This window comes from Argiope bruennichi, chromosome 4 (assembly GCF_947563725.1).
Source record: "Argiope bruennichi chromosome 4, qqArgBrue1.1, whole genome shotgun sequence".
Classification (NCBI taxonomy): Eukaryota; Metazoa; Arthropoda; class Arachnida; order Araneae; family Araneidae; genus Argiope; species Argiope bruennichi.
The window spans coordinates 61,499,108-61,512,740 of NC_079154.1; the positions used below are offsets into that span (position 1 = coordinate 61,499,108).

General features: G+C 28.1%; 1 protein-coding gene across 1 annotated transcript; it reads right to left on the bottom strand.

Moving 5' to 3' along the window:
- Positions 1–1,321: 1,321 nt before the first annotated feature.
- Positions 1,322–4,238, bottom strand: LOC129966289 (adult-specific cuticular protein ACP-20-like). The gene is made up of 3 exons (XM_056080706.1): positions 4,125–4,238; positions 2,956–3,009; positions 1,322–1,765 (listed from the first exon to the last, which is right to left on the bottom strand). Exons 1-3 carry the CDS (start codon positions 4,236–4,238, stop codon positions 1,322–1,324), a joined length of 612 nt encoding a protein of 203 aa, XP_055936681.1.
- Between the last annotated feature and the right edge of the window lie 9,395 nt (positions 4,239–13,633).

Consider the following 13,633-nt stretch of genomic DNA (forward strand, 5'->3'; position numbering starts at 1 on the left):
AATTTAACTATTTTATAAATGCAATAAATTTAAATTATTTTCTAAAAATAAAAAAATGAAATATTTTCATTATTTTTTTTTCTTTCGAAAACTTAGATAAACTATTTATTTTTAAAAATAAACACAATGAGTATCATCATTTATAATTCCTAAATAATTGTATGCAAAAAAAATTGGAAATTTTTTAATAAGAAAGCATCACTACTTAATGATATCAAAATGGAAATTGCCACTGAACAATTTTGATTCTTTAAAAGTTGTGCATTTTAATATAACTTGAAACGGAGTATTAAAATTGAGTTGAGGATTAGAAATTTTTGTTTTAAATAACCCTTTTGCAATATTTATTCCTTAATAGTCACTTTGGAACTCTTATAACATTTTAAACAAATAACAAGCATTAAGATGTTTTGTATTCACAAATAAAGAATTTTTTAACAATCTTATCGTCAATAATAGTTATTTTGTGGTTATATTTTAAAACAATTATATAACTGTATTTATTTTTACTGCCCTCGTGATAAACCGTCAAAAATTTCGAATCATCACCGATTGCATCCACCAATCATTTCAGCATTATATGTGTAATCGAACTTGGCTATCTTGGTGTAATCGGAAAATTGCCATGTCAATTCGGGAATGCTTGACATCTTATGTACTAATAGGCTTGGAGATTGTGACGTAATCTGAAAATCATCAAGTTAATCCGAAGCCGTAGAAATAAACAATTACGTTTCAAATGTTATGTCTACTTTTTCACCTTAAAGTTTTAAATATATTTTGAGATTAAGGACAAGACTAGAAATTATTAAAGCATTATAGGAATATATATGCGTCGTAAAATGATTAATATAATTCACACTGTTTATTAATATGCACCATATTTATAATGATATTTTTAACTGATGTTTCCAATCCATCTCTTTTGAAAATTTTATTATCTTTCTATATTCTAAATTAGATTACAATTGCTATAAACAAAAGTTTCTAATAAACTTTGCTCATCTCACTGTACTTTCTATATGAAAACTTGAAATCAAAGTTTTGTGTTTCATAACTTACGCCTGCACTTATTATTTCATAGAAAAATTTATATTTTAATTTATAATTTATAAATATAGAAATAGAAATGTCAGTTGATCAAGAAAAAAAAAATATTAATGTGGTTTATTGTAATTAAAGAAAATCTCAGAAAAAAAACCCCAGATTTTTGTTCTTGTAAAAAATCTTTGTTTCAATAATAATATAAACAAATAAAAATATTCAATATAAGCAAAATAAATATTTATTTCTTGATTAAACAGAGGGATAAATAATGTTTTTAAAACCCATATCTTGCATATCCTAAACCACGGAGGAGTCCATTACCGAAGCCATAGCCTCCATAGCCGAATCCTCCATATCCTCCAGGACCACCATATCCGTAGCCAACACCGTTTGCTCCAAGACCACCGAATCCATATCCTGCACCTTCAACTCCGGCATATCCAAGTCCAGCATATCCTCCGTGCCCATAGGGAGCGTCGGAGATGATGTGGACGGCTGCTGGGTTCTGGTTGGCGGTTCCAGGTTCGTTGGTCTTGACCTCAGCTCTGAATCCCCCGTGGTCAGCGACGTAGTTGACCTGTCTCTTGATTCCCCTGGCATCGGTAAATCCGTAGCTTCCCTTTACGTTTTTGCCGTCACCAACTTCTTCACGGTGTTGTTCGCCGTGCTTGTCCTTGACGCTGTATCCGAACTTGAAAGGTTGGGGGTGGTGGATAGGCTGGAAGAGAAACAAATTTCATTTAAATTTTTTATTTATTCTTTAAAAGGGTGTAGTAAAAATTCAGATCCAGATTTTGAGAATGCTTGCTCATAAATAGCATGAAGCTATTGCCATTATTTTTAGATTTAATTTCATAGTAGAAATGATTGTTTATATTTCTTAACTGTTTGAAATCATTAATATAATTTAAAATAAAGTATTTAAATGATGAACATATAGCTTGAAAATAGACGATTTGAATTTTCGATGGCATTCCTTATTTCATATTAGGATGAATAAGATATTAGAATAGTGTATTATGACTTATCCCTGTCAAATTGAAACATACTTGTCTTAATAATACATTTATAACTGTTAGATACTATAAGTAATACAGGTAATAAGCTAAAGGAGTAATTATTATGTATTGTATATATATATATATATATATTAACTACGATGAGACGAAGTAATTGTTTTGAAAGACAATAACATAATCTACATAACACTATTTCAATAAGTATTATTTCAAAGGAACCTTTAGATCTAAGAATCAAAAAGAAAACTGTTGCAAAATTTCTGTGCTACTGTTTATGTTAGATGTGAATATTGTTCTATTTAAATTTTCTTTAAATTATAATTAAATGCGATACATTTCTGAAAATAATAGATGGGTTTTGAAAAAGTAATCAATGCATATATTTAGAAATTACGGGAAAATCTCTGATCTAAAGATAATCAAGGTTAATTGAACAATAACGATTGTTGCTCTTGTAGATTTCACCAAACCTTCTCATTGTGAATAAAAAAACAGGAAGAATAACTTCAAAATGTTTTAATTTATTCTTTCTCGTTTTTGAATTGATTTTATTAAGTGTACCAAGAAAAAAGGGAAAATTTTAAAAATTACTTAACAGTATTTATATAGAATTATTAAGAGTCAAAATTTAATATCTAGCCATATGTTTTATTTGTTAAATTTTTGGAACAAAGAATTTTATCCGAAATTATAGAATCATTGTAAAAAGTCTAAAAATATACATTAATAATAAAAGTTTCATGTCACTAACTATAACGTAAAAGAAATTTTCAGTTTAAAACGCTTAAGCTAATGAAAAGTAATTAAAACTATATTTTAATTTTCTATCAAATTCTGGTTTGAATAAATAAAACAAAATAAAGTTATGTAAAGAAATCAATATACTTACTTCATGATACAGACTAGCGAAAGCAGTTACTGCCAAAGCAGCTAAGATAAAAACCTAGGACGTAGAAAAATAATCTTTAAGAACAATGGCGTATTAGGTAAAATGCAAAAACAATATTAAAATTAATTTTAAAACTGCTTAATTCAATGGCGTTCAAATCATTAATTGAGAAAACGTTCCAATTGCAGTTCAACATTTAAAATTATCATAATACAACGAGTTATCAGTCTTAAAAATGACATGTTAGTTAAAGAACGCCATGAAATTAGTATAAAAATGCTTTAGATCTTAAAACTCTTAATCTCACTAACGTGGAAATGTCATCTTAATTATTCTAACAAGTTTAAAAATCTTTGTCAGCACTGAAGGATAATTTAATACACTTTAAAAGTTTTATAGCGTTAAATTAGAGCCATAGAAGCAATTAAATTTGTTCGCAAGCTTTACACTAAAATCATGATTAAAACTGATTTGTATATAAAAGCCTAAATTTTCAATCACCCAATAATTTAAAGGAATATGTAAATAAATTTTGTGTGTTTTTAATATCCCATAATGATCTGCAAAAATAATGATATAATATCCCTAAAATTAATAACAGTATAATTTATTTTTTATCACATTTATAATTTAAAATTTTAACATTAAAAGACTTTTTCATAGAATCATATCTCCAAAACAAAAATACATTACCCGAGAGATCATTTTGATGTTGACTTATTAACCAACTTGAAAGAAGTGATATTTTGCCTCAGAGTCCCAGTGTATTTATATCCAACAGTTGAAACGAAACTTACTTTCTATTTGATTAAAAATGACAATTCTTTTCCACATGATTGAATTGCCATCCCAAAACATTTAGATTTCATTGGGAGATCACGACCTAGTTTCCGAGGAAACAACCATTATACCTACGTACCGATTGCTCAGTTGTCACAATTAGAATAGCTGAAAGGAATTTCTTTCTTTTTTTAAGGTCAAGATCGTTGCTAAATATGGTAAAAATACCTTTTTTTTTCTTCTTTTTAAAATAAAAAGCATTTCGTATTATATGATCAAGTGGGTAAAAAATGTTTTTTAATTGATGGTTTCTTTTTTAAATTGAGAAAAATGTTGCACAATTTCCTTTTTGTAAATAAAAAAAAGAAGATATAACATCAATTCCACACCTGCTGATTTTTGTACTGACGGCTGTGATCTCCTAAAATTCCACCCTTCTCTCCGCATAAATTATTGTCTAAATGTAGAGGGTTGAACATGCATTTTGAACATGTTTTTTTCATGACCGACTGAAACCAAAGTATGGCATGAAGGTATAATTTTAATTAATAAAAACAATATTACACAACAAATTTCATTCATTTAAGTCACTGCGGTTTTGAGTAATTGCATTTACACAGGTATAAATGAACAAAGTATCAGACAGTCGCCCATTTGAAAGATTTGGTTAAAACCCTGTCAAATTTCACATATCAAATGCCATAACTATGCATTAACTGTTTCAGTACTGGCGCGGTTTAACCGGTTGTGCAAATTTTATATTGATTTTTTTAGTTTAGTTATATTAACGTCCCGTTGTGAAGCAAATCTAGGGCTATTTTAGGACGGTCCTCGTAATTTTAAACCGCGGTCAGATGACGAGGACGACACCTGAGCTGGCACCTCCCTCTCCACACGGCACCACACCAGTGGGAGACGTTTGGTCTGGAGTATTTAACATGCAACAGACTCCCTTACACGACAGTTTTTCGGTGGAATTGGGTCACGAACTGGAAACCCTACGGCTCACAAGCTGAGACCTTACCACCAGACTACCGCGGCCTTCAAATTTTATATTGGCGGTTCATTATCTGTTAATGGTGTGTATGTGCACGATGTAAAATGAAGATATCCTTGGCAATAAAAGGTTTTATATCTTACACCCCTAGCTTGAAACAAAACCCGGCCTGCCAGGATAGAATCTGCATGGCCGATTGGGCCGGATCAGTAATGAAAGAGTCGAATATCATTTACTAAATTGTTGCTTTTTTGAGTTATTGCATTTACATATACGAAAATACAGACCTGTAGATGGTCAGTCCTTGAGGTATTTAATTCAAAGTTTGAAACAAATCTAAATGTTAGGTTCTAAACTTGTGTGCCAAATTTTTCTTCGTTTTGTAGTTATTGTGTTAACTTGAAATTAAACAGACAAATAGATAAACTTCCTGGAAATGAATTTCGCTCAAAACTTGATAGAAATTTACAAATTAGATTAGATTATATACCAAGTTCTTCCTCTATTTCAAATAATTTTTGATTAACTATGGACTCACTATGCATAGATAAATACAACTAGTTCTACTTCCAAATATATAATTTTGGAAACCATGAGATCTGAAAAGTGGAGATTCCTCAGAATTTAGAGTTTAAATTTTTTGACGATTATAGTCCCTTTTTCTAATAAACCTACTATGTAAAAAAGTAAGAAGTACCCAGAATTGAAAGTGCAGTTTGTTTAGATACATTTTACATAAATGTGAAAATCGAGGTAAACGATCTTGAAATGAATTTTTTTTTAATCCGTAAATTTTATGGGAACTTAGATCATATACTAGCTTTATAAATAACATTTGGCAAAAATAATGGAATTGCAGTAATTTCGCATTTAAAACATTAAAATAAAATAATCGATTACATGGATAAATTTACAAAAATATCTATTTTAAGGGAACGATTATTTTTATTATCAGCTTTCTTTGACGACCAATTTTTTTCAAAGATTAATAGTTGCTAAAAATTTTCATTAAAAATTTTATATCATTTTGTCTTAATGGCTTCCTTGGCGAAATACTTTTATGTTTGATGTACATATATGTCTTTGATGTATATGTATGCATACTATTTCAGAAAGCTTGTATTATTCTATTCCCAATGAATGTATGCATATAATATATGTATTTTTTTTGCCTGAATTTTATGCATCCAATCATATCAAAGGAAAGAGCAGCAGTGTTTAAAAAAAGAGCATTTCAAAATCTTTTTCATCTTGCTTAAATTGAAATCAAAATTTTTCATATGCTTAATGTATATATATGCATACTATTTCAGAAACCTTGCATTATTCTATTCCCAATGAATGTATGCATATAATATATGTATTTTTTTTGCCTGAATTTTATGCATCCAATCTTATCAAAGGAAAGAGCAGCAGTGTTTAAAAAAAGCGCATTTTAAAATCTTTTTCATCTTGCTTAAATTGAAATCAAAATTTTTCATATGCTTGATGTATAAATATGCATACTATTTCAGAAACCTTGCATTATTCTATTCCCAATGAATGTATGCATATAATATATGTATTTTTTTTGCCTGAATTTTATGCATCCAATCTTATCAAAGGAAAGAGCAGCAGTGTTTAAAAAAAGCGCATTTTAAAATCTTTTTCATCTTGCTTAAATTGAAATCAAAATTTTTCATATGCTTGATGTATATATATGCATACTATTTCAGAAACCTTGCATTATTCTATTCCCAATGAATGTATGCATATAATATATGTATTTTCTTTGCCTGAATTTTATGCATCCAATCTTATCAAAGGAAAGAGCAGCAGTGTTTAAAAAAAGCGCATTTTAAAATCTTTTTCATCTTGCTTAAATTGAAATCAAAATTTTTCATATGCTTGATGTATAAATATGCATACTATTTCAGAAACCTTGCATTATTCTATTCCCAATGAATGTATGCATATAATATATGTATTTTTTTTGCCTGAATTTTATGCATCCAATCTTATCAAAGGAAAGATCAGCAGTGTTTAAAAAAAGAGCATTTCAAAATCTTTTTCATCTTGCTTAAATTGAAATGAAAATTTTTCATATGCTTAATGTATATATATGCATACTATTTCAGAAACCTTGCATTATTCTATTCCCAATGAATGTATGCATATAATATATGTATTTTTTTTGCCTGAATTTTATGCATCCAATCTTATCAAAGGAAAGAGCAGCAGTGTTTAAAAAAAGCGCATTTTAAAATCTTTTTCATCTTGCTTAAATTGAAATCAAAATTTTTCATATGCTTGATGTATATATATGCATACTATTTCAGAAACCTTGCATTATTCTATTCCCAATGAATGTATGCATATAATATATGTATTTTCTTTGCCTGAATTTTATGCATCCAATCTTATCAAAGGAAAGAGCAGCAGTGTTTAAAAAAAGCGCATTTTAAAATCTTTTTCATCTTGCTTAAATTGAAATCAAAATTTTTCATATGCTTGATGTATATATATGCATACTATTTCAGAAACCTTGCATTATTCTATTCCCAATGAATGTATGCATATAATATATGTATTTTCTTTGCCTGAATTTTATGCATCCAATCTTATCAAAGGAAAGAGCAGCAGTGTTTAAAAAAAGCGCATTTTAAAATCTTTTTCATCTTGCTTAAATTGAAATCAAAATTTTTCATATGCTTGATGTATATATATGCATACTATTTCAGAAACCTTGCATTATTCTATTCCCAATGAATGTATGCATATAATATATGTATTTTCTTTGCCTGAATTTTATGCATCCAATCTTATCAAAGGAAAGAGCAGCAGTGTTTAAAAAAAGCGCATTTTAAAATCTTTTTCATCTTGCTTAAATTGAAATCAAAATTTTTCATATGCTTGATGTATATATATGCATACTATTTCAGAAACCTTGCATTATTCTATTCCCAATGAATGTATGCATATAATATATGTATTTTCTTTGCCTGAATTTTATGCATCCAATCTTATCAAAGGAAAGAGCAACAGTTTTTAAAATAAAAGCACATTTTAAATTTTTTTTCATTTTGCTTAAACTGAAATCAAAAATTTTCATATGCTTGGTTCTGAAGTTAAATCTTGATTGTAAATAATGCAAAAAAAAAAAAAAAAGCTACAAAATTGTTACTAAAAATATGACTATACTGAAATATACTCAGACTGAAATAAAAAGCTAAATATTCATATTTTGGAAATTAACAATGGGAAAAAGACCAGATGAAATTTCAATTGCATCAATGAAAAAAAAACAACTTGAGTTTAAATTCAAAAATCAATATATTGTTGAGAAATATACTTAAAATAAATTTTTAAGATTGATTAAATTATAAGAAAAAATATACGGTAAAAAATTGCTATAATTAAAGAAATACTCCATAATATTTTAAAATGATGCAGAAATCATTTATATGAAGCTATAATTTCAGAGATTCTATGGTGAAATTAAAAAGATTTCGATTATTTAAACTTTTAAGAAGATTGATTCTTTAGTTAGACAGGGAAAATAAGGAAATTTTTACTCATTTTTATTAAATAATTTTACTATGTAAATGCGTAAAGGTGATGATTTAGGAGTTTTAAATAATTTTTCTTAAATTTAAAAATAGTTATTTTTGCATACAAGCAAGCAATTGTAAATCAACCAACCTTTTCAAGCTTTCGAGAAATATTAAACAATGCATAAATTTATGTATAGTTTGGCATTCAGTACCGAGTTAAATGCAATCTGTAGCATAATAGGCCATTAATTATGCAACAGTTAATTTTGGAAATATATGATAATAAGCTTTTAAAATAATTATCAGTAGAAACTTATATCTCAAAATGTGCATTTTGGAATTGGTGTTGCATAATTTTGTGTGATTATTTTGAACTGAAATAAGCTGTTGATTATTTTTAACTCAAGTAAGCCGTGAGTTCTTACAATGAGATTTGTATCTTGTAATTTGCATAAGAAAAGTAGAAAACAAAATACGTTTAAGCTTCGGATTTGAAAATGTAATCTGTTTTGCAAAACTGATAGCAATGTAAATTCAAAAGTGACATAGATTTGAACAGATTTCTCAATTTTTTTTCATTAACATTAACTGCTTTGTTCCGTGAGGCATTAAAACATGCATTTGACATGCAGGTGAAATATATGATTTATTATTGTTTACATAATATGTGAAAAATTGTTGAATGTCTCGAATGTCTGTTGTTTTTCCAGAATGCAAACTCGTATGTTAATAGGAATTGGTTCAAATGTTAATAGGAAGATAATCGGTTTTGGGAAACTGTTTTCTTTTCTCTTCTCATATTTAGAAATTAAATACTTTCTCTATTCAATTTTCTAATGTATTAACACAAAGGAGTGTCTCGTAAAGCCAGAGGTAAAAATAATTTTGCTTGGCGCCAATAAAATATCTTTATTTTATTGGCATAAGCGCAGTATACAAGGAGAAAGTATTTCAATCGTTAAAAAAGTCGAAAGCGAGATTTTGATGAACATCTACGTTTAAGATTTCATATGAAAACTCTTTTGGAATAATGTCTGCCTATGAATATGATAAAATTAAAACACTTTGATCTGGGTTGTAAATCGGGAATTTTATCTAATATTTTTGCGATATCTGTCCAAAAAAAATTTGTCTATTTGTCTGTCTGTGCTTATGGCAACACGATGACTTAAAAATGAAAAAAAAAAAAAATATGTAGATGGAACTTACATTTTGGACAAAATCTAAAAAATAAGTTGATCGCCATATGTAGCTTTGTATACATTTGTGTACACAATAATTAAACCAGCAGGTTTGGTTTCCGAAATTTTCTAGTTTATTCTGTAATAAAAGTGTTATTTCTCCTTCATTTGCATAAATTGTGAACATTCGACTAGACTGTGACTGCCCACACATTAGAGTGGTCTGCTCGATATTATAGTGAAGAAAACTGGCAGAGCAAAGAATATTATATTAAAGAAAATATATATCCCTAATTTTATATCATTGTTTTCTTCCTTATCTTTGAATTCGATTCATAACGTAGCATTTCTTATTTAACTTCGTAAAAGAGTTTAAGCAATACCGTACTTTTTCACTCACTTTGTACTTTATCATGTTTATACATTCAATATTATTACACTGTAGTACTTTCTCATTTTTGTTTTTATTATTGCTTTCAATTTTATGCATAGTCCTATTTTTTGACATTTGCATGAATCTTCACAACTGATTGCAGTGTAATTTTTCCTTTTTTTATCTTTTTGAATAAAGTTTATCTACACCAATACCGAAGAGGATTGGGGTCACATGAGTTCTAAGAACAGTAGTGTGGCATAGTGTTAAGATGTTTAGATATTTAAATATCAATTGTATGGCACTAGTGAAAAATATTTATGAAATATCAATCTTAGGCGATTTTTTGGCATACGGTTAATAAAAAATTTGCATATTTCTATCAAGTTCTAAACGAAGTCCATTCAGTTAAAATCCATCTGTTCAGCTATGCCTATGCAAGTAGACACTAAAATTGCAAAACGAAGAAAAGTTAAATTAATAAAATTTGGTATATAGGTTTAGTTTCTAAAATACAGATTCTTATTCAATTTTCAAACAAATCTATTAAAGAATTGACCGTCTGTCGGTCTATAATTTCGCATGCATGTAAACCCAATGACTGAAATTAAATTTGGTATTTTATATTGTAACTACAATTGTTTTCTGCAAAGTTTGACTTCAATCGGTCAGAAGAAAGGCGTCCAAAATGCATATTAGACTATCTAGTTCTTGTGTATTACTTATGTGTATACCAAATTCTATACATGTAGGTCAAAGAGTTTTTGATTTACCTTGTTCACGGATAGACAAACATAATTTCAAAAATGCGTTTTTCGAATTCAGACAGCTTTTAGGCTTGGAAATTTGCCAATATCTCAAGTTCATTTCTTTTAAAAATAGTGTAATTTTGTATATAGTTTTGTGACCAAAATTATAAATATGTATTAAAATTTGGATTCAATCTTTCGAAACGAGGTGTCTAAAATTCATACCCGCTTTTCTTATTTATGCTACGAAATATAAAATGCGAAGATGTACCCTCAGATGTAGGGAGGGTGTTAGCTCTGGCTTGTTGACCTGTCATGACTCTTCGATTTCCTCTTTCGCCCCCACCTGCGACGCTATCATAGAATACAGACTCTTAAAAAAATTAGAAAAGACGATGTTATAGTCTCCAAGTATAAAAGAAAGCGGAGGGAAAGTTGGGTGGAAAAAAATTCATTGCCGATAAATTTTCTATCCAAATGCACTTAAAATTGCCTTTTCATCTGATGTTTTGTCAATGACCTTTTTTCATATCTTAATTCTGTTGCTTTACAGTGATAACTTTAGAAACCTTCATAAGTAGGTAACAACTTTTTCACCATCTTCAATTTGAAAAGATAAATAAATTTATTGATGTCATTTCGGCTAACGAGTTTTATTTTCGAATTTTTTTAAAAAACTTGTTTTCTCTGCCAATTCTTGTTGTAAGAATTGTAATTGTAATTCTCGCGTGTAAGAAAATGTGACAGAAAATGAACAATTAAATTTATCATGCGACTGTAACGTATATATGTAAAAATACATTGAATATTTTAAATGAACATGTTAAAATATGTATTATAATCTTCTTGAAAACGGGTTGCAACTACTTGGCATTTCTATATATTAAAAATAATTGACAAAATCAAAGTAAACTTCTAAACCTTAACATTATGCCGATATTCAACTAATTTAAAAAGGCCATTTTTTTTCTAGTCATGATATTAAAACATTTTTAAGATTGAGATTGCCTTAAGAAAAATGATTCATTTAGCATTTCAGATAAATTTAATTTCATTTATTAAATAATAAGTAACCAATCAAGGCACATAATTTTTTTTTGCGAGATAAGGAATTGAAGTATATAAATTTCTATCTTATGGAAAACTTTGTCAGAACTATGCCAACCTACATAACTTCATACAAAACTTGATGAATTTGGTGGTAAGTATACTTTTTATGGCCCTAGAAAAGGTTAATATGAAAGCTTATAAACCTTTGACGTAAAATCAGGGGTCGTTTGTCGTCCATCATCCATTTTTAAGAAAATTCTAAACAAAATTTACTGTACATTCACAATGATAAGAAAATTCGATAAAGTGCCCCAACTCTAATCATTGCAATAATTTTTCCAGTTTTTATTTCGTTTGAAAGCTTATGACATGAGTACACAACATTATTGATCGCCTTTCCTCTCTTTTCAGAAGTTATCGCAAAATAAAAACATTGACATAACATCCAGCTTTGGTAAATGGACTGATTTCACCAATTAATTTCGCCTCTATGCGTGCATAGCGAATTGGTCAAATACTCAGTGTTTAATGTGCAAGAACAATTTAAAATAGTAAAACCATTTGGTATGATAATATATTGTTCATCAAAGTAGGTTTAGAAGAAGGTATTAAATTCAAAAATATGTATGATATGCTAGCTAATCGTTACAGGCGGCAAATAAATATAATAATTAAAAATCCAAATAGAAATTCTTTCCTAATTAAATAGGAATAATTTTATTATCACTGATTATAAATAATAATTCTCTTTGGAGAATTTTTATCATACTTGAAAGAAAATCGAGTAGCTGCTCAAAAGATAACTCTTTGTAATCACCGATTTATCCTAAATTTTGTCACAAATCCATGATTTTCATTAGAGTATAAATACCCATTTGCTTTAATTTTTCTCGTTTATTTTTAACTATTATTCTAACAAATGAAGAAAAGATGCACTGATTCTTTCTATATTCTTGAACATAGAATAAGATATACAGATTCATTAGTCAAACGTTTTTAATTCTTGTGTATTAAAAATACTACATATATGACATTTTACTTATTTAAAAAAAATTATATTTAAAGAATAAGTACCAATTAGAAATACAAATTTAAAAGCTGCTCTAATGCTACTCATGCTTAAACTATGTTTTAACGGTACAAAAACTTTTATATATTTTGCTAAACACATAAATACTTTTGAAAATATGATATATGGGGATATACATAAGCATAATTACAGAAAGGTCTTATATCATTCTAGAAAGTCTAAAAAAATGGAATTTATCAAAATGTGGAAGTCAAAATCTTTGATAGTAATAACATTTTCACTTCTTATACCAAAAAGTGAAAAGGAATCTAAAATATGCAACCAAAATAAAAATTCTTTCCATTTCGTCGCGCTTGTTCACTTTTCACCTCAAGGCTTTATCGGCAATCATTAATGCTGCGGATTTCAATGTGAACTTCATCTAAGCCTTGTAAAACAAACTTAAATTTTCCTTTAATTTTTATTTGTTCATTCATGCATCCCCTTTCCTCAGAATGTGAAAAAAAGAAGGGTGAAAAAATTTGTTTAGGGAATTTCCTACATTCCCTTCAGAATTAGGTAATTCCTTAAAATATTCTCAGAAATTAGACAGGTATCCTATGAATGCTTTGAATCTATTAAAATAATTTCTGAGTAAATATGGTGATCATTAGAGCGACCAGTCTGCGACTATACGTATTTTACAACATGGATTAACAAAAAATGAAAACATCATGCAAATTAAATAGAATAGTGACAACTACTAAAAGTGATAATTTCTCTTAGCAGAAATATACATCTTATGCATGTTAGTTAATAAATATAAAAAAAAAATTGGCTAAATATTAAAAAATTATCATTAGTTATTTATTAATAATTGACAAGTTGTGTAATTGAAAGGGACCAGATATCAAATACAGAGAGTAAGCAACACATATAAAATAACATTTGCATTTGGCAAGAAGATTATTGCTAAAATTATTGATATGAAAGATTTCAATGCCAA